At 38.2% G+C, this 22,683-nt stretch overlaps 1 protein-coding gene across 1 annotated transcript in view; it reads right to left on the bottom strand.

The window, feature by feature from the left end:
• The window catches only part of LOC136884873 (uncharacterized), a 92,995-nt gene that overhangs the window by 643 nt on the left and 69,669 nt on the right, over nt 1-22,683 (bottom strand). Inside the window, exons 4-5 of the mRNA XM_068230025.1 lie at nt 16,805-16,887; nt 14,608-14,677 (exon numbers count right to left, since the gene is read on the bottom strand). Of these exons, the coding sequence (XP_068086126.1) occupies nt 14,608-14,677; nt 16,805-16,887 (153 nt within the window). The remainder of the gene's footprint in view (nt 1-14,607; nt 14,678-16,804; nt 16,888-22,683) is intronic.

Genomic DNA, 22,683 nt, shown 5'->3' with positions numbered 1-22,683 from the left:
GCCACATGGACGATGTTATTGCTGGCCATCTTCAGAAACAAGGACATCAAATATTCCGGGCCATTCAGATCCGGAATTCTAATGGACACACCTTGCTGATGCGTATTCTCTACCGGAATATGGCAATACGGCCTCATGGTCATCTTGACAACAGCGCAGACACTGCGATTACTGCCAATTGTATGATCACCCTAATATTACTTTCTTCAAAATATATGTGTGATTTGTAGTGGTCAACACAACTCAAGTGCTTGCACGAAAAAGGGATCACTCATACACAACACTTGCAGTGAAGATCATCCACCTTCTCAGTTAAGTGCAAGGGTACATATCAACCTTCTCCCACTCAGCCAGAAAAAGTGTTACTTATCACACCGACATCCCTACACCAACCTCCCCTTCCACTCTTCTCATCCTTCTACTGAGAACATTCTGAAAATCATCACTATGGAGCTCCAGAATATTCTCCCATTCCAATATCCTGATGTTCTGTATCAGATCCAGCAAGCGGCGTGATTGATCTTCCAGACTCACTCCGACAGAAAGTTCTCTGGGTTGTGAAAGCACTGTGCATTATTTGTCTTTGATCCTAGTTCACTGTTTTAGTAAATGAAAGTTTATTATAATAACGTGTGTTCTTTAAGGGTCAAGTGACCGCTGCCCCAACAGATGTCACGGAGTAGCAATTAGTATTCATAAATCCATCCCTCCACAACAACATTATCAATCCTAAATGAATATCTATCTGAAAACATAAAAATATAAATCACAAATGGAAAGAAAATAATAGCTTTAGCAACAATTTGTATACCTCTTGGCTATTCCCTAGCTGAGATATTTGTAGAATCATAAATACAGTAGTTACATCATGATCATAGATTTTAAAATTACATCATAAACACAACAACAGCAACAACAAGAAACTATTTACGATCAACTATTACATGATGTTGACTTACCCTTCCCTTTCTCCAAACCGCCCTATAAAAATACGAGCCCTGAATGTCTGATCCTCAGCCCAAACCTAGCAATGAACTGTAATATTACCATTCTACCTTCAATGGGAAATGACCATGTCCCTGTCCTACTAAACATCAAAAATGAACTAACAAATCCATAGCAACATAACCAACATCCCCCAACAGTCACACGGTATACATGAGCCTATTGGGTAGCATACAGACCAACAATATTAGACATAATATGCAATGCTGAGCCACCTACTTCACAGCACGAATTACAAGATAAAGTTAAGAAATTAGTTTTCCCACTAACTATTGTCAACCGACTCCATATTCCTCACCACACCTCCAATCCTCCCAAACCTCCCCTGCCACCCTAAGCATTCCAAATATTAAAATATTCCCATAAACAGAAGGCATACCTTCTAACCTATGACCCAAATATTAGGAAATACTGTTAGAGATGCTTGATCATTCATCAAGAAGGCTATTAAAAGAAAAGCATGTGCAAATACTTGCACTGAATTTCCCAACACCACCGACGCTCGCAAATACCGGACCAAGTTAAAAAACTGACAAATAAAACGCAATCCTACCAGTATTATCTAATAATACACAACAAACCTTCACTCAGTGATAATAAAACAAAGACTGACATTTTTGCAGATCATTATAAAGTAATTTTCTCACCATCTTTCGATCCCATATCTGCCATCCTGCCCACAATGCAATATCAGAATATTCGGGTATCACACAAAATCCTATTTGCCCTACCTCTGAATCCCCTCAAGCTCTTGACTCTCAACATCACCTAAATGCTCCTATTACAGTCTAAGATATAAAAAACACACTCAGGACTACAAAGAACACTGCCCCTGGACTAGATCAAATTTCTCACCGATACATAAAAGAAGCTCCATATCCCTTCCTACAACTCTGAAATAAAGTATACACCATAATTCTTCCCCTCTCTTCCACCCAAATCGGGTACATGCCAAAATTTTGTTATTTTGAAAACCCAAAAAACTACCATCCCAATTAAATTCATATTGTCCCATAAGTCTTCCAACAGTGTTCTAAAATCTTTGAAATCATCATAGCTCACTGTATATACACCTATCTCTACTCCCTCCATCTCATACCACAGTAACACGCCAGTTTCTATCCTCAGCACTCCATAAATAACCGTGTCTTTCATATCTCTGTATCCATCATTCATTAAATCTCAGCCATAGACGCCCAAAAGAGTTTCGGTTTACCCGTTCTGTCATCTAGTGGGCCTACAGTGAAACAGAATGTCGAAATTCACAAGCAGACAGCCAGATGGCGTCAAATTGAAATGTCTGCACATGGTAGCTAAGGCCATACCGTTATTATTATTATTATTATTATTATTATTATTATTATTATTATTATTATTATTATTATTTATTTTTCTGTATCCATCACAAAATATTTACCTACAAAAATATGTGCAGCCCTTACCAGTCTTGATGTTGAGAATGCCTTTCAACGGACTGATATATAAACTCCATCACCTTCCAGTTCCAATGACAAACCCCCATTTCCTAGCCAAAATCAGTATCCATAACATATTTACCTACAACTTTCCAATTATAGCAGGAGTACCACTAGGTGTCCCACTGTCACCACTTTTGTATGTCCTGTGGCTGTAGAATCCAATAACTGATCCTTGCAATCCTGTCTTCAAACCAATTTAAACAAACTCGAACAATGGCTCAATCTCTGACAAACCAAAATTAATTTAAGCAAAAATTTTTTTTTTTCCTAATCATAAGTAATCAACGCTAGCTGTAATGACCACACTTACATACCTAGGCATAATGTTTCAAAATAGTTTTCAATGGAATGTACATTTGGACCAAATTTTGAAAAAGGCATCCCACAGGATTCCCCTCCTGCCCTGGCTGATAGGTCAAACCTGGGGATTAAATGCCATACAAATTACACCTCCTACCAAGCACCACTTCCGATTCAGACAATAGATACATTTAAACTCAAAATGGAATTATGGACAAATACTGATCACACATCTCTGCCCGAGGTTCTTCTAGTTATTTTTCTCTTCCTCGGGAATTGAGACAACTTGGCTTATTCACATGGTGAGGAATTGGTTAATGATGTTATGTCATCGATTGTATACTTAAATTTAAAATATATATATAAACTAGCTGATGTACCCGTGCTTTGCTACGGGATTCTCAGAAAGATTGACTTTGTGGTTTTCCTAACTGAAGTCAACATAGGTCTTTACAAAAACGTCCTTAGGAAAGTAGCGATTAAGAGCAATGTTATCATATAATATACGCGATCAAATGAAAAACTGCGCATTTTCTTACCTGTAACGAACAGTACTACGGTGCCGATCTTACAGTCCAAAGTTGCAGAGCTGGAATAAGCAGACCGCAGACAGCTGTGAAAACTCCTCTGTCATTATTCCGTTAAATATGCACATAGCTAATTAAATCAGTGCCTCAGAGTAGGGATTGAATAGCTCGAATGCTATGATGCTAAAGAAAAAAGTTATCTAACTCCCCAGCTACTTCTCGCCAATATTCAGGCAGACTGTTGCACACAGTACGACAGGGCGAATTGGCCATGTGGTTGGGGTACGCAGCTGTCAGCTTGCATCCAGCAGATAGTGGATTCGAACCCCACTGTCGGCAGCCCTGAAGATGGTATTCCGTGGTTTCCCATTTTCACACCAGGTAAATGCTGGGACTGTACCTTAATTAAGACCAAGGCTGCTTCCTTCACACTCTTAGCCATTTCCTACCCCATCATCGCCATAAGACCTATCTCTGTTGGTGTGACATAAGGAAAATAAAAAATACTCGGTACGCAGCAGTGAGTGGCAACAGAAGACATAAATCACATCACAAAAACAATGTTCAATGTAATGTTATTGTTGATCAATTTATGAGCTTTCTATATTTTATTTATAGTGTAGACTGTAGTTCCTTATTTTCCGACTTTACATACCGATTTTCATTAAATTCTGTTTACCCATTTTCTCGTGACTTGGCGTTGATATGGACTTTGTAACAAAAATCCAAATTCATAAATATCTCTTTGATCGTAGTTGGTACAGTAAGAATGCATAAGACATAAATGATCGGACATTTAATACTATATAGCCCTAGTTATGCAGTAATTATCGATATGACCACTAATTACATAAAATCAGTTTCATGGTCCGTATCGCACTTCAATGGATTCACAATTAAGTATTTATTATTTTCCACCTAGTCGATACAATGATTGCTTTAGGCAATTTAATTGTTAAAAGTGGTACATGTTTCATGGCAGCAAGGAGGTTCTTGACACACCTATATACCCCGCTCCTCCACCTCCTCAGGTGCAAGAGCAAGGAAGAACGCATCATCAATATTACACCAGACACAAGACTGTGAAAGAATGACAGGAGTTACTGTTCCAAAAGAAAGCAGGCTTAATAAGAATTGACAACTAGGAATTAGTTATATTTTCATCTGCTTATTTTGATGTGCTGACCTAGTATTGGTGTTATTTAGTAGTTTTACGATCTCTATTTGCTGTTATTAGGGTTATATTTGTGAAAGTTTTACGCCCTAAGTGACAGCCATATTGGATTTCCCACAATCATTCCATAGATAACACTAGATAGAACGGCAATTTATTAAATCTATCTATAGTCTCTTGCCCTAAGTGTCAGCCATCTTGTCCGATTCAGCATAATTGCCATAGAAACCACGATTCATATAGGAACTTCACACTACATATCCGGTGTTACCTAGACCACAGAATCTGTTATGATATATGGAGTAGACCGTACAGCTAGTGTCTCAACGCCGAATGTTGGGCGGCGGGAAATAACCCGACCTTTAGGGAGGGATATGGCCCTCAGTGGAGGAAATGCCACTGGAATCCATAATGACGGAGGGCAGCAGCTTCGCCATTAGTGCACGTTGGCGTCAGCCAAGGTACCGGCTGATACGGTGATGTGACACACATTTGGGAGCGTAACCATAGTGGTGTAAGCGGTCTCAAAACTGCGCGAGGAAGGCAACGGGAAACCACCTCGTATTTAATCCCCAGGAAAATCTTTAGCATGACAGGAAAACATGAAACCAAGGCCCCCAGTCCCCGGCAGCCCTTCAGTGGGCAGGGGGTGCTAAGAATCTCCAGGCCAGTCAGGAGAAGGATAGCAACGTGGAATGTTCGCAGCTTGTTTCAAAGTGGAAAGACTCATAACGCCATCAGAGAGATGGAGAGACTCAAGATCGACGTTCTTGGCATTAGCGAAATGCGTTGGCCTCATTCAGGAAAGAGTGTGGTCAGTGGTTATCAAGTATACTATTCTGGTAATGACGATCCTCGCCATCTTAATGGTGTGGGTTTCATTGTACATAGAGATATCAGTAAGTCTGTGAAAAATTTTATTCCAGTATCAGATAGGGTATGTTTACTACAGCTTAATGCACGACCAATTTTAGTGAATATCATCCAAGTATATGCTCCAACATGTGATGCGTCAGACGTTGATGTCGAAGATTTTTACACGAAAATCGAAGCAGCCCTGTCATATACCAAACCATCTGAGATAAACATTGTGATGGGCGATTTCAATGCTAAAGTTGGCCATGGTCGACGGGCTGATGTAGTCGGTGACTACGGATTAGGAACAAGCAATACTCGAGGTGATCGACTGGTCCAGATGTGCCAAGAGCAGAGCCTTATTATAGCAAACACGTATTTTCAGCTACCTCCACGTCGCCTCTATACGTGGACCTCTAATGCTGACAACAGTATTAGGAACCAGATTGATTACATCACAATTAACAAGCGGTTCAGAAATTCCATCAAATGTGTGAAAACATATCCAGGTGCTGATATCAACTCAGACCATAGCCTGCTGTTTGCTTCCATGAATCTCAGGCTGAAGAAATGTCATTTAAAGGGCAGTTTTAGTCGGATTGAGATTCAGAAGCTTCAAGATCAAGGACTGAAGGATGAAGTTCAGTCAGCTCTACGTGTAAAACTTGCGGAAGTTCAAAACAGCGTTAATATAAATGATGTTGAAGGCACTTGGAATCACATCAAATGTGCAATTAACGACGTAAGTCAAGTAAAATTAATGAATGCTGGAAGAAGGAAAAACAAGCCATGGATGACAGAAGAAATCCTGAAACTGATGGACCAGAGAAGGTCTTTTAAAAACAAAGATCCTGTAAAGTACAAAAGTTCGCAGAATTTAATACGACAAAGAATAAGGAATGCAAAAGAACAACAACTCTCTGAGGAATGCAACGAAATAGAATTAATAAATTCCAAACATGATTTTTTTAACATGTACAAGAAAGTGAAACAAGTAACCGGTGCATATAACAGGAAGGGTAGTGGAGTCCTCTTTAATAAGAATGGTGACATCTTAGCGAACACAGAAGAGAAACTTAAGGAATGGATGGAATATGTACAAAATCTCTTCTTGGATCGCAGAAATGTGGATCATGGTGTTTGGGCAGACGATGGTGTGGAAATCACACGTGCAGAAGTAGAATATGCCATAAGAACAGCGAAGAATGGGAAGGCTCCAGGCCCTGATGAGATGTATGCCGAGATACTGAAACTCCTAGAGAAAGAAAAATCCCTTTCATTATTAGTTGACCTATTCAACAGTATCCACCGCAGTGGAACCATTCCTCGAGACTGGCTCAAATCGACTTTCGTAATATTGCCTAAGAGAGCCAATGCAAAATTCTGCAATGAATATAGAACAATTAGTTTGATGAGCCACGTTCTGAAAGTATTCCAAAAATTGTTGCATGCGAGAATTTATCATAAATGTGAGGAGAACATCGGAACCTCGCAGTTTGGCTTCAGACATGGTTTTGGTACTAGAGAGGCATTATTCAGTCTGCAGGTATTAGTCCAACGGTGCCGAGATGTCAATGTCGATGTTTTTGCTTGTTTCATCGATTACGAAAAGACTTTCGATACAGTCCGCCATGATGAACTTATGAACATTCTTCGGGAATTAGGACTTGATGGACGGGACATTCGTATTATTGGTAATCTCTACTGGAACCAGTGTGCTGGCATAAGAGTTGATGATTGTGTCTCGGAAGAAGTCTCAATTATGAAAGGAGTTCGCCAAGGCTGTATTCTTTCCCCCATGCTTTTCGACATCTATTCATAAAAGATTTTTCGAGATGCTCTTTACGGAAAGACTCAAGGAATTGTGGTTAATGGTATCATCATAAATAACATCAGGTACGCCGATGACACTGTGCTACTTGCAACCAATCTCCAGGATCTACAGGAACTACTTAATGCTGTCACTGAAGCCAGCAGCGCAATGGGCTTGAAGCTTAATGTAAAGAAGACCAAGTGGATGGTTTTAAGTAGGAATGAAGATGGCATTCGAGGTAATCTCACAACAGCAAAGGAACAGATCGCGAGAGTGGCAACATTTCAATACCTGGGATGTCACATCAATGATGACTGGGACCTTACTCACGAGATCCGATACAGAATTGAGCAGGCCAGAACTTCTTTTCAGAGACTTAGGAAACTTTTGACAAGCCGTGACCTTTCCATTTCACTACGGACACGACTACTCCGGTGCTACGTTTTCAGCATTCTGTTGTACGGCGTTGAAGCATGGACACTAACTGAGACCATGTGCAAGAGATTGCAAGCATTTGAAATGTGGACGTACCGAAGGATGCTTAAGATACCTTGGACAGCTAAAATGACCAATATAGACGTTTTGCACCGTATGAATAAAGAACCAGAAATTCTCACTACCATCAAGAGAAGGAAACTAGAATACTTTGGTCATATGATGCGGAACTCTAAATACCACCTTCTGCAAGTAATACTCCAAGGGAAAATTAATGGAAAACGTGGTCCGGCGAGAAGTAGGACATCATGGCTCGGCAACTTGAGCCAGTGGTTTGGGGTGACAAAGCTCACTCTGTTCAGAACAGCTATGAACAAACAACAGATCATGCTACTGATCGCCAACGTTCTGCGAGGACATGGCACATGAAGAAGAAGAAGATTAATAATAAGAACCACATTGTGATATCTGGTTTTCTTCATTTCAACAATTACTTATAAACTGTATAATTTATAATTTGACCCTTTTTCACGAATTATTAAGAAAAGAATATTAATTTAGGACATATTCTCTATGGAATATTGTACAAGTGTTTCCTTGACAACTGCTTTCAATTGTAGTAATAATTTATATATTTTCTCTTGAGTTTTTGTTTGTTTTTAATGTTGTCAATCTTATGTTAATTTTAAGGACACTTCCTCTTAAGCATTGCTTTGTCAATTTTATATATTTTTCATCTAAACAGTGTTATGTGGCTGAAGATGTTGATAAAATACGAAACATGTACCACTTTTAACAATTAAATTGCCTTAAGCAATCATTGTATCGACTAGGTGGAAAATAATAAATACTTAATTGTGAATGACCACTAATAACATTTAAAAATTTAATTTTTCATTTCCCCTAAACTACCATTTTACTCAGCATGAATAAAATGTTTTGTCACAGATTATAGCGATTTGCATACCGATTTTCATTAAGAAAGGATCACTAATAAATATTTGAGCATTACATTTTAGGCCTTCCCCTAAACTACAATTTTTCTCAGCGTAAATACAATTATTTACGGCCTAGGTTGTAGCGACTTTTTCCCCGGCTTTGCCTACCAATTTCGTTAATATACGACCATTAATATCAGAAATTTTCGAGAATTAAATGTTAGGCCATCCCCTAAACTACCATGTCACTCAGCGAGAGTACAATTACCTATGGCTTACTTTATAGCGACCATCGCATACCGGTTTTCATTAAGATATAACCACTAATAACATAAATATTTGTGAATTAAATTTTAGGCCTTCCCCAAACTTCCATTTCATTCAGCGTGAATAAAATTGTTTTGGGCGTAGATTGCAGCGACTTATTTACCGACATTGCATACCGATTTTCATTCAATTCCCTTCAGCAAGACAGACAGACAGACAGACAGACAGACAGACAGACAGACAGACAGACAGACAGACAGACAGACAGACAGACAGACAGACAGACAGACAGACAGACAGACAGACAGACAGACAGACAGACAGACAGACAGACAGACAGACAGACAGACAGACAGACAGACAGACAGACAGACAGACAGACAGACATTATGGAAAATTAAAAAAACTGCATATCCTTCTTACTGTGGACACGACTGATATAGAAATACCATTCTTTTTAAATTCTGAGCAATGTACAGACAAAACTCTTATTTTATATATATAGATGTATCTAAGTAAAAAGATAAAATGAATATATTTAATTAACACTGTTTTACTTCGAGAAAAACAATGTTTCCTGTTCTGTTATTATATTTGTAGTGATTCAATATTTTAACAAGAAAAGTATTTTTATTTCTGACAGCATGTTTTACAAAAGCAGAAGAAAATATTTTTTTAATTTACTTCCACAAAACGTGTGAATTTAGCACACAACCATAACTAAAACAAATATCTGTAAATGTAATTGGCCAAAGAGTCCATTTGTTAGACTGATGGCTCACTCCCGTAGTGGGGAGAATGAAATAACTATTAAATTAAAAAGATAGGTTCATCTCTCTTTGCTTCTCTCTGTCATGAGGAAAATATCCATGAAACAACCCACCCCGGGTTATATTTACAAAGATTGTGGAAGAGCGTTCCTCTGGGGATACAACAAGAGTGTGATAAGATCTCGTAATAGTACAATTTCTTGGTGCGAACACTGTAAGTCTGTTCAAGAACACTTCCAACAGCAAACATGATGAAGAAACCTGTAGTGTAGTTTCATCCACAAAGAAGTTTAAAGAGCTCAAATATACACTAGCAGATAATAATTTATTCATGAGTAGTAAACTTTTACAAAATATTTCCATCTCTACTTCAGTGTCTCTATTTACAACAAGTTATGTTTCTATGCTCACATCTCAAGAGGAAGAAAAAGAAGATCTGATTGGTATTTACCACCACATTTTTAATTTTATTTCATTGTCTAAGCCTACTAAATGTTCTATCACAGTGCAAACATCTAAAGAAGGAGAGCAGCCGGATGAGGTACAAAATGAAGAAGGTGATAAAAAAGATGACCGAGAAGGTCTCAAAGCCTTTTTCCAACAAAGCAGGTTAAATACAGTTTTCTACATATCAACTGTTTGCACGTAGTCTGAAATGTTAACAACAAGCCTCTGTTACCATATGTAGATATAGGATCCCAACCTACTCGTAGAATACTTGTAACAGATAAAAGCCAATCAAGATTGTCATTACACAATGTATGAAGCACAGATTCTAGAAGTAGGGCATAACTAAAGATGTAAAACACATTTCTAATCTTTTTGGCCGAACTTCAGTTTTCAGTTTTGCACAATTATATCGAAACAGATATTCATGAACACAAACTTAACTGAGTTGTAAGAAAATAGTTGTTTAAATGTAAAAAAAAAAAATGCTCACCTCATTAACCCGTTAAGTGGGGAGGTCATACACGAGGACTTCTTGCATAGTGGGGAATCATTTTCAGTAAATTTTTTCTTTAAAAAAAGAAATAGTTTTTGCAAACCTACACCCGCCTAAATATTATATTATGTTAAAATTAGCATAAAATTATACGTTGCGGTGTAAATTGCGCTATTATTTACAATTAAAACGATTTTTCAATTCATCCAGTGTCAGTGCAAAAATTGCATATGTGCCATTTCATATTTACTTCGATTCGGAGTATTATTTGTGTTGCTTACATTAATTCAACGTTGAAATACGTAACCCACAAACAAAAAAAGTATCATATACTCCAAATAATACAGACACATTCACTCAAATATCACATTTTCCTGAAATAAAATAGAAGAATGTACTCACCACGTAGGCCTATAACTTGCCATTGAAGAGGGCAGCGAGTAATCCATGAGTTCATTCATCACAATTTTGTCACCACATTACACAAAATTACACTACACTGTTCAACACTATTTACACTCAATAGCTATAACAAATGACTGGAGAGAAAATTGAAAAGAACTATTTCAGGATGGTGACTGATAGTTGCCGGCATGCAGAATGTACAGCGGTCACCGAGTGTAGACTACGATCTTCTCAGATTCCCAGAGTATGGAACCTGAGACTCGCTGGCATATTTGCAATGCTCATACTTCAACTGTATGGTATAGCCTGAAGCAAGGAGAGGGGCACAAAGTGACATTGCATACTGCACAACAATACTGAGTGTCCCGCCGCTGGCCTTTTGCCACGCAAACAACGCATCTCTTATTTGCGTGCAGTCTTGATTTCGAGGCTGGATTGAAATCTGGAAAATGCCTTCCCGAGAATCGAGTTGACAAATCAACGGGTGCGGGTCTCACTGATCGAATTGGCAAGGCTGCGTTAGGGGTAGCGTTCGCATACTTCTGAAATAGTTTCTGCACAATTTGAATACGAAACTCCAGCTGAGTGAATTTACCGCCGTGTTTCTTGTATATCACAAAAGCATTGAACACTGTTATATCCAGTAGATGTCTAAAAATCTTGTGGTAATATTTCTTCATTCTTTTCCTCGCCATACTGTATGGCACGATACAATGGTCCGATAAGTCCACCCCTCCCATTGAGTCATTGTACTCAATACATACGACCGGCTTCTCTTTGGTTTCTCCTTTCTTGTTTAGAACAGTGCGCATTTCCGCGTCATGAATACTACTCAGCATGCAGACTTCTCTCTTGTCTTTCCACTTCAAGGCCATGAGTTTGTTTTTATAGGCAAAAGCCACCTCCCCTTTTTTCAGCTTTTTTCCCATGACGTCCTTCGGAAGATTTTTTCTGTTAGATTTTACAGTACCGACAGCGCCTGTCTGAAACTCATTGAGCTGATCGAAGAGTTCCGGGCTACTGTAATAATTGTCTAGAGCTATGAGATATCCCTTATTTAGAAGAGGTTCGGCTAGAGCAAACACTACTTTCGAGGGCTTGGTATACTGAGAAATATTTACCCCACAAACCTCATTTACTAGCTCAGTTTCCTTGCCTGTGTACCACAGGATATTCCACACATATCCTGTTTTAGCTTCACACAATTTAAAAGATTCCATCCCGAAACGAGCTTTCTTCTTCGGAATATACATTTTCCACCCCAAGCGACCTTTCCAAAGGAGTAAACTTTCGTCAATTGATAGACGATCATCTGGTAAATAGGACATTTTAAATTTTGATACAAGAATATCTAGAACTGGCTTCACTTTGTAGAGTTTTGGGGATACTTGCCGATCGTAAGCCTCATTATCTGAGAAATGTAAAAATTTCAGTAGAAGGAAAAAAACATTTCTCGGACATGGTCTCGTAAAACACGGGCGTAGCAAACAATCTATTATGTGAAAAATAATGAGATAGCTTCGGCTTTTGAATTATACCCTGAAGAAGAAAGATCCCAAATACAAGTTTTATTTCTTCCTTGTTAGTAGGAACCCAATCCCTCTCCCTGCTTCTCCTTTTCATCTTAGCTGTTCCTATACTAGCTTGTATTGACTGCTGAGCGTACAGATTAGTTTGCTCTGCAATAAGTTCGCACAGTTCATCGTCAATGAAATGCTCAAATATTTCGTCTGGTTCTTTTTTATTTAAAAGTTCGCCCTGAATTCCACTTTGATATGTAGCTGGAAATCGGGCTCTCCTACATCCCCTTACATCCCAGTCACTAGGCGGAGTAAGAGGCAAATCGCTCTCACTTTCTGACTCGCTACTCTGATCGGAGCTCGAACTCGACACCTGTCCACGGCATCTAGGCAACAGGCCTACTCCGACGGAAGCACTCGTGCTTGGAGCATCTAATAGCGGGATAGTTTCACCATTACTATCTAAACTAGAATCACTGCAACTATCTTCCTCACTGAGCTCGAGAATATCCCGTATATCATCACTCGGAAGATCTACAATTCTTTTGGACATGTTGACTACAAATATGAAACGCTACATGTAGAATTAAAACAATAAATCACAAGATAAATGTGTATACCAACAAAACAGCTTATGAGAGCTGAAAACATTCACACCGAGACACGAAATACTACGCTCCCCGCGGCACACTGACTGAGCTTCTCGCCAACCGCCACATAGGTTGTTCTTGCGCTACGCAGCTATGTAGCAGATAATAAGGGGATTCCTAGACGAGAACTGCTTAGATACACGAAGGTGAAAAAAATTCTGTCAGATGGCAGCACCTCTCGGAACATACGGAGAAAGTTTCAAACCTACCGCTTGTTTCGTAACGGAGATAAACAATTAAAACTTTCCGCGCTTCACATGACGCGCGCCCACCATCGGGCTCGCTCCAGCCGCGTCACCTGAAGCGAGCCCCACTCTACGGGTTAAGCCACACTATTCAGTCACTGCTCATTAGCCCGCACTCATTAGTAACTGTTAAGAATCCATTGTTCAATTGCCCCCTGATCATTTGCAATTGCTTATTAGACCCTGCTCATTGAGTCATGCTTAATTGACCCTTGCTCATTAGCAACTGCTCATTGCTGATGACCACGCAGTTTCCAACAGTCTTACCCCTCACCCAGGGAGTTTACCAAACTTGAGAGATGGATGGGTGTTTGTACCATATTTAGAATTAGATGACATCTTCTCAGCCTAATTTAGTCTATATAAACTTGATATGCTATAAGTTTTTAAGTTCACTTCTATCATTCTTAGATCAGCCTTTCAAGCTGATGGTCATCCAGTATATCAAGACTCAAAAAGCTAGTGCTCTGCCACCTGAGCTACTCAGCCCAAGTTAGTCACACAGACATGAAATGCTGCTAAGTTTTAATATCAACTCTGCCCATTGATCATTAGATCAGCCCTTTAGACTGACGGCAGTGAAATTTTCAACATGCGAATAGCCACCACTCAGCTCCTTGAGCTAATCAGTCTAAGATAATCTACACAGACTTGGTAGTTATCTTAAAACACATTTTTTAAAGTTCTGAACACAAACCTTTATTCCCAAAGTGATGTAAATGTTATGGTAGTCCAGCCCCGCGGTGTAGGGAGCAACAGATCCACCTGTCACCAGGCAGCCCCGGGTTCGTTTCCTGGCCATGTCAGGGGATTTTAATTGTAATGATTAATATCCCTTGCCTGGGGACTGCATATTTATGACGTCCTTAATCTTCCTTTCCTAACATACAACATTCCACACTACTGCCATTCCAATTACATGTAGGTTCATACAATGTGATGCCAGTAGGAGCAAAAAATCAATGGGTCAAGGCCCTGAAAATATAGCATTTACAATAAAAAATAATAATAAAAACATTATGGTATGTAATTAGAAGTCTCTAAAATTCAAATCTATACGTTCAAAAAGTTAAAATCAACAAGTGAGTGACTCTGTGGTCACTCAGATCTGTGACCCTGAGATCGACCTCCATTACTCACATTTTTATGGTCAGAGCACACAAGGTTGAATTTGGGTTTCATGGCAATAAGTTTTCCTCCTGCTGAGTTTCCTGAATACTGTGTATGACTGAGGTACCACTTCTATGTCATAGATTTGAAAATTTTGCCAGGATTCACTAACGCACACAATTGGTGGGTCTAAAGCAGCAACAGTGGCCAGAACTGCCTGTTTATGCTTCACATATTTCAGGCTGCAGGATTAAATCAAAACACAGTAACTGTCCTGTTATGTGCAATCCAATATTCTGAGTTGCTAACATCACTATTTGCACTGTTTGAAGTCATGTTTAAAAAAGGATATTGAGATTGAGCAGAACTACATTTCCAACATGACCATGTCTGCACCTTCGAGTTAATTTTCTACAGTAGAGATGTCTTAATCATTATACATGTCCTCTGGACTGGTGAGTACACATCACAAATACCCAATTTACATGATGTTTAGAATTATACATGTTGCACAGGCATTTGAATTAGACTTCTGAGTTTGGTCCTGGGTTCAATTCCACATCTCTACTAAGAGCAACTGAACACATCACAAGGTGGGGAAATGCTATGGGTGGTTTGACAACTTTGCTCCCTCCAGCAACCCTCTAACCCCCCAGACGTCCGATACCCATTCCTGTGGTGGACGGTAGACCTTCAATTCTACACCACGCTCAAGAATTATCTCAGATTTAGATACTACTAATAAGCACTTATTAATTTCTAAATCTGTATACAATTCTCTGTTTGTCAAGGAGTGCTTTGATATTATTTTTGCAGATGTTATTACACTTAATACCATTAAAAACATGACACAAACTTGGAGAACTCATATCACTACGGAGCTGCTTCCCACCATACTGAACTATTTTCTGGTTATTTTGTTGTGATGCGCTGCAGATTAAAATATTCGAGAATACCATTCTTGCAAAACCAAACATTTCATTCCTTCACTTTCATCCAACAGAGCCAGACAAGTGGCAGTGTTGTCAACATTCCTATTCCAGAACATATTTTCCACCTGCCTGAACACTGAGGATGCCGAGGCCAATGTCCCACTCTGAATCAACCCCTACTTTGGTTTTTGTTTATTCACTTAATTTAAACCTACCAGGATGCATTTCTCAAATAGGTTGCTTACCTGTTACTCAAGACCATATTTCAGTTTTATTGATTTGATACAGTAGTTCTTAGAATATTTTGATGAGTGAGTGTGTAGTGTTTTGCATTTCTATTATACATTGCCCGATTGTGCAGAAATCAGCTAATAATTACAGGGTCAGATGTAAGAAAAAAAGATCGTGAAAGAGCAACAGGAGGCCAAGTTAAATGTTTGAGAACAACAAAGTCTTGACATTTAGACCATTAAATATCTCCAAATTAGATGGAGCAGGGTTCATAATAAGGTGGCAGAGGTGAAGAAGAATAAACAAAATACAGGTGATGGAATATAACACACCAGCCTCTGAGGATCATTGCTGGATTTTGAACCACTGGATCCCAAGATCAAATTTTCAAAGGTCAGATTAAATTCTGAGTATGAAAAGCAAATTGAGTACATCAGAACATGGTCGTCCAACTACAAATAATCAGGCCTTGAAATAGAAGAAAGATTCCAGGCAGGTATCTGATGCTATTCTTCCATCTAAAACAACATTAAGACATATGTACCTAACAACACCAAGATAAAAATCTACTATGCCATCATAAGAGCCATTATAATTAATGGCTTTGAAACTTAACAAGCCACTGAAGGCGACAGTAAATATATCAATGTCACAGAAAGAAGGTATTTGTGAAGAGTCGCTAATGAAAAAATTGGGGTTTCAACAGAAGAATGCAAAGACGTACAGAGGTATGAATGGAGACAGAATCAAGTGCCTAATTCACAGCAGGTTGATTCCCTGGACTGGTCATGTTGCAAGAATGGAAAACAGCAAGGTCATGGTCAACCAGACACCCCAGAAACATGTATTACAATATGGAGAAATACACTGGGCTGGTAATATTAATAATCATTGCACTGGGTCAGATACCGAGTGGTGCCAACTAGGTGGCCTGCTGATCACTAGATTATACAGGCTGGTTTATTTTAATTTTGTGGAATTTTCTCATTAGCCATGATCAAACCAATAAGTTCAGGCCATGAGTGAAGCAGAGGAGACAGAATTTGAGAATGATCTGGATTGAACTGAGCTCACCTTGAACCCAAGATATTGGGATATTGAGATCTTCACACTACCTCTTGTCTGAGCTGCTGAACATATAAATAGCAAATTCCATTTTGTCGAATATTAGGGGTGTAAAATCTAATTAAACTAAAGAGTACTTACCTGTCTTCTTCTTTGAAACAAGCGACCAACTGACCTACGGTGTGTTCATCAACACATATTTCATCCTTAATATTGGTGGAGGGCTGTAAGGAACAAATATGCAAAACAAAGTAAGAAATGTAGAGTAAGCAGATAACTAAAGTAAAAGTTCATAAATAGACATGACATACCTGACAAAATAAACTGCATAGCTGCACAATAAAAATATAAATTTATTATCTGAATGTGAAAAGGAAACAAACAAACAAGTGTCAAGTCAAAATTATATGAAGAACAGGAACAAGGAAAGGAACTCATGAAAGGATAAAGAAGACGGAACTGAAGGAGGGAGCAAAAGAAAAAGAAATACTGGAAGGACAACAATAATCTCTGCAATTTTTCAACAGCTTCCTACAACTGCCTGTCATTGTGTTCATCCTGTTATGTGTTCTTAAATGACTGGTCACTTGTTTGTTTCTTGTGTTCCCACAGATGACTCTGATTGTCAAACAGACATACATTGGATCTTAACCTGAGAAAGGACAAATTCTAGCCTACCACGTTCATGTTTGTACAACAAATAGTCAGTTGTTGGACTTTTTTATTGAATCTAGACAATCGGAAGACTTTATCAATATAGATTTACAACATTTACTTTCAGATTTTAAGGGACAATGCTGGCCATGTTTTCTATGGATAGCAAGTACACCATATTCCTGATAGCCCCAGAATTTGTTTTTGGACAAGTCACAGAATATTACTAGAATCTGACGGCTAGTTGCTGGTCCAGTCATGCTATATGAGAACAAAGAAGATGTTAAATGATACAGAGGAAGAGTACTTAGTCTAAAAAGGCAATAAAAATGGCCAAGAAATTCTGCTGGGCTCATCACACATTGACTTATAAACTGCAGGTCATCAGGCTGAGCAGCGGTCTCTTGGCAAAGTAATGCGCATTAGCACTGAAGAGCCATTCTCTGTTCAGAGAGTTTAAAACTACCTAATATGTTTCATACACATGAGCAGAAGAGCCTAACATTTTTAAAAATAATCATTCAACTTATGGTGTCTACACTTGACTTTGTATGCAATGTTAGATTAATGTTATCTCTCGGGTTTCTTGAAAGAGAGAAACCTCACAATTTGAAGTGAACTTTCCACTGTGCTAACAAAGGTGAAAAGATTCAATTTAGTTCAATGTCATTGAGTATTTCATCAATAGAACAATATTCAAATTAATTCATCAATCTATACCTTACTAATGAAATTTGAAGCATCATAACTAATGTCATATATTTTGAAATTAACAACCAACAAAAAAGAGTAAAATCCACTTGTCTTGTGTAGCAAATGTTGGAAAAAGAAATCCAAGATCCAAAGCACATGGCTAACACCACCTGGAAAATCTCAAGGCTCAACTCTTTTCAGATGATTCTCTTTGCGATCGGCTGCATCTATGGATATGCCACATAGCATTTGTAGGATTACACTGACTTTAATGTAAAATTTTATACCGGAAAGGCAACCCCATTTGTTCACATCAAAAAAGATTTAAACAACAATCTATATTAACTTCATGAGAATAAACATGCTTGAAAGAGGTGATTCTCCAGATATATCCATAAAATATTTTAAATGGACTGTCATATGAAGATTAAGTAGGCCACACGTGTATGAAAACAAAAATGATGTTTAATTAGCTCTAGAAAATGAAGGTGAACTGAAGTATGGGAGATAAGACTGTTGGAACTTTAATAGTTAGAGAAAGATAATGAGAATGATTTTTCTTCAGAAGACAGTGTTGTTTCTTACATTAATAATGATAGTGTTGGGGAAAATGATTCTAGTGATGGCAACTGCATGGACAATGTAAACGAAGACTGCGGTGGTGTGACTGCTTTAACGAGATGGATCATCAACATGGAATTGGACAACCTTTTCCAATACACCCAAAACAATTCCATTCACTGGTCTTTCTGGTCTCAGTGCCGTTGTTTTGAGAAGAATGTGTATTAGATGTGTGTTCAGAATTCCTTGGGGACAAGATCTGGGGAATGATTGCAATAGGAACCAATGACTATGCTGCTTTCCAGGCGAATAATTTGATGAGGAAATATCTGAAAGGTGATAGTAAATGGTATCCTTGCATGGTTAATGAAATAAAAGTGTACTTTTGCTGATGATTCTCATGAGTCGGGTAAGAAACCCTAAACTCAAGTTGTGCTGGTCTAACATGAAGTTTCAGAAAGTAAAATATTTTCAGAGACTATGATATTTGAACTACTCTGTCAAATTTCACAATTTCTGCACTTCCCTGATGACATGTTTACAGATCCATATGACTGTCTAAGAAATATTAGACCAGTTATTTCATATTTGCAAACAAAGATTCAGAATATCTACAACCTTGACACAGATACTGGTATTGACGACAGTGTTATGAAATTTTTAGTTAGGCTCCCATTTGTGCAATAAAATCCTTCCAAAAAAGCCAGGTTTGTTATTAAAATTTATAAACTCTGTGAATATGCTTCTGGACACTGTTCCCAGTTCAAAATTTATACCAGACAAGGCAAACAGGGTGTTATTCTAGCAACAAAGGCAGCAGTGTTGTAAATAATGGAAGCAAACTTGAACCAAGGTCATATATTATATCATGATGACTGGTATGTTTCCCCTGAACAATTTTGCACCTTGTTGGAGAATGGAACTCATGCTGAGGGTTCCGTATGCTCTAACAGGAAGAACGGGCCTCCAGAGCTCTGTACAGTACAACTGACGAAAGCTAATAATGTTCTCACCATAAATGGAAAGACAGAAAGAATGTGCATTTACATTCAACTGCTGATAAGGACTTGGACTTTGATTTGAAAATTCAAAGAAAACAAGGTGGAGGAGAGGAAGTGGTGAAAAACTGGGTATTGGAAGATACAACTGGAAAATGAGTGCAGTATATCATCAAGGCCAAGTCCTTGCATCTTTCCCCGTAATACGATAAACTATCAAGGGTTAGAAAAAGATAATGCTGTGTTCATTGGATATGGCCATCTTCAATTCATACGTTGTGTTCATGAAGGTTACTAGCAGGCAGCTGCATAACACAGAATTTCTTACAGCAATTGCCAAGCAATTATTGCAGACGGTTACTCTCTCACCTAGGACAACAAAAAGGGAGAACACCTAATCAAGACAGCCACCTGCGGCTTCAGGCAAATGTATGGGGACATTTTCCAGTGCGTCTTCCTCCCACAGAAAGGAAGAAACATCTTACTTGACTCTGCAAAGTTTGCAAAGGTCATAAAATAAGGTCCAAAGTGAGGTGGCTATGTGAAAAATGTTGTGTTCCACTCCATCTGAGGAGCTGATTCTAAAAATATCACACAATGATTCACTAATGAACACTGAGAAAGAGCTAATGTACAGTTAGGCATTGACCTGTGATGTATATAGCTTTGAAAATATGCCACTTTTTACCAATCCTCACCAAACAAAATTAAAGCATAATTTTCAAAAGTAGAGTTTTTATTAGTCATGTTCCAATGTGCTAATTAGAGTATAGTTTCAGAATTTTCCTGGTTTAAAATTGGGAAACTACAGAAAACCATCTTTGGAAGAATGGCTGAAAGAGAAGTGCAAGGATGCTCAAGGCCTTATGTTCCTAGGAAAGATAGAAACTGCATGCAGGAAAATCAAGGAAGCTTTTGGAGAAAGGAAAACTAGGTAAGAAAGAGTAGTGATGGTGATACAACAGAACAATTACAAACCATGACTCTAATTTTTGTTCCGTATAGAAAACAGCGATTTCACTTAGTTCACAAAAAGAGTATATTTATTACCCCGCCTATTCCATGTAATGTGGTTAAATAAACATAGAAATTCCAAATTTTAAGGGGACATGTTTTGCCCATCTTTTATTGGGCATCATCAGCCATATTTAATCCTAAAACAAGCACTGTTTAGGGCACATTGACATTTATAATTTATAAAAATTGAACTATGATTTCTTAAGGTAATAACTCTAAGGAATAGTAGTTACAAAATATGATGTTGAGACATAATATATACAACACATGTTAAAATCATTGTAAACAAATTTAAAATCTTTGTCCAAAAGAAAATTTGTGTCATATAAAATTCTAAAAACGGCACCTGTCTGATACTAATAATAATAATGTTATTTGTTTTACGTCCCACTAACTACTCTTTTACGGTTTTCGGAGACGCCGAGGTGCCGGAATTTAGTCCCGCAGGAGGTCTTTTACGTGCCAGTAAATCTACTGACACGAGGCTGACGTATTTGAGCACCTTCAAATACCACCGGACTGAGCCAGGATCGAACCTGCCAAGTTGGGGTCAGAAGGCCAGCGCCTTAACCGTCTGAGCCACTCAGCCCGGCCTGTCTGATACTGAAGTGGATCCTCTTTGTAAGAAAATTTGAGCATACACTTGCTTGGGGCAGTTGTCAACACAAGTCTTCAATAGACTAAAATTGTTGAAACATAGAGGACGGATTTTGTTAATTTTTCGAGAAACAACGCAAAAAAATATTGTCCAGGTGGAAAGGCAAATGTTTTAAATTATCTTACTAAGTTGATTGATCTAAAAATTATTGTAATATAACCAATGCACAAAGACATTGGTATGCTGGTTGAAGCTGCTTTTGAGACGAGTATATCAGAGTATTTGACTGTCACATGAAAATGTAGTACCTTTAAAAGATATACAACACTGAGGAAAAGAATGTGTTTATACTTTAATGAAACCAAAAAAAAACCTGTATGACGTGTATGTTTTAATCGTATGTTAATGCCCAAGAATTATGTATTATATAAAACGGGTACTTACTCATGTCTATGTCTATCTTAATGTATTAGCAGAATTGGTCTGTCTGGAGTTCCTACTCCTCTCGTTGTATCGATGTGATAGAGGAGGAGGGGAATGCTGAGGGGAAGCAGAGGTAGGCAGAGCACTGCATGTCGATATTAATGTGGGAGGGGAATTGTTTGGAGGGACAAGTACAAACATAGTATTCGGTGAGTTAAGGGGAGTTTTTGATTAAAAGGATCTAAATATTCGTGGGACTTTGTTCTGATCTGGATTGATTATTTTTAATAACTTAGGTGTTAAAGTATATAAGGGACTTTTGACTTTTGTATTATAGTTTAAGGTTTCGAACAGTTTGTAGAACAACCAAAGGCTTTCATTATCAGATACCGAGAAATAATTATTTACAATCTGCACCAAAATCAGTCTGATGCAATAAAAATTGAAGACTTTGAGAAAGCATCAGTATTCCATAAGGAAGTGAGGCAGGACTGCAGATTTCCCCTCCTTCAGAATGTTCATATAGAAGAAAGAGGCAGTAAAGATAATCAAAGAGGAATTTGGAAAGGGTATCACAATCAAAGGAGAGGAAATCGAAACTCTGAAGTTTGCTGATGATATTTTATGTCAGTCTGCAGAAGATATGGAGAAATCGCTGAATGGTATAGACAGAGTCTTGGGGAAAGAGCACAAGATGAAAATAAATGAATCCAAAACAAAAGTAATGGAGTGCACCGGAATGAAGTCATCTGACGTAGGAAATATTAGATTAGGAAATGAACTTCTAAAGGTAGTAGGTGAATATTGTTACTTGGGTAGTAAATAAACTAACGACAGCAGAGTTAACGAGGACATAAATTGCGAGACTGCAAGCTAGCACAAGCAAGGAAGGCCTTTCTTCAGAAAACAAATTCGCTCCTTTCAAACATTCATAAACCAATTACTGAAATATAGTGTTAAAGATGAATGCTGAAGGTGAGTTGGGTAGATCAAATATGAAATAAGAAATACGGAAATAAACAGGTGAGAGATTAATTTGGCTAAATTTGACAAGAAGAGGCATATCTTAAGACACC

Source organism: Anabrus simplex, chromosome 13 (genome assembly GCF_040414725.1).
Source record: "Anabrus simplex isolate iqAnaSimp1 chromosome 13, ASM4041472v1, whole genome shotgun sequence".
NCBI lineage: Eukaryota > Metazoa > Arthropoda > Insecta > Orthoptera > Tettigoniidae > Anabrus > Anabrus simplex.
This window is presented reverse-complemented; position numbering and strand designations above follow the sequence as displayed.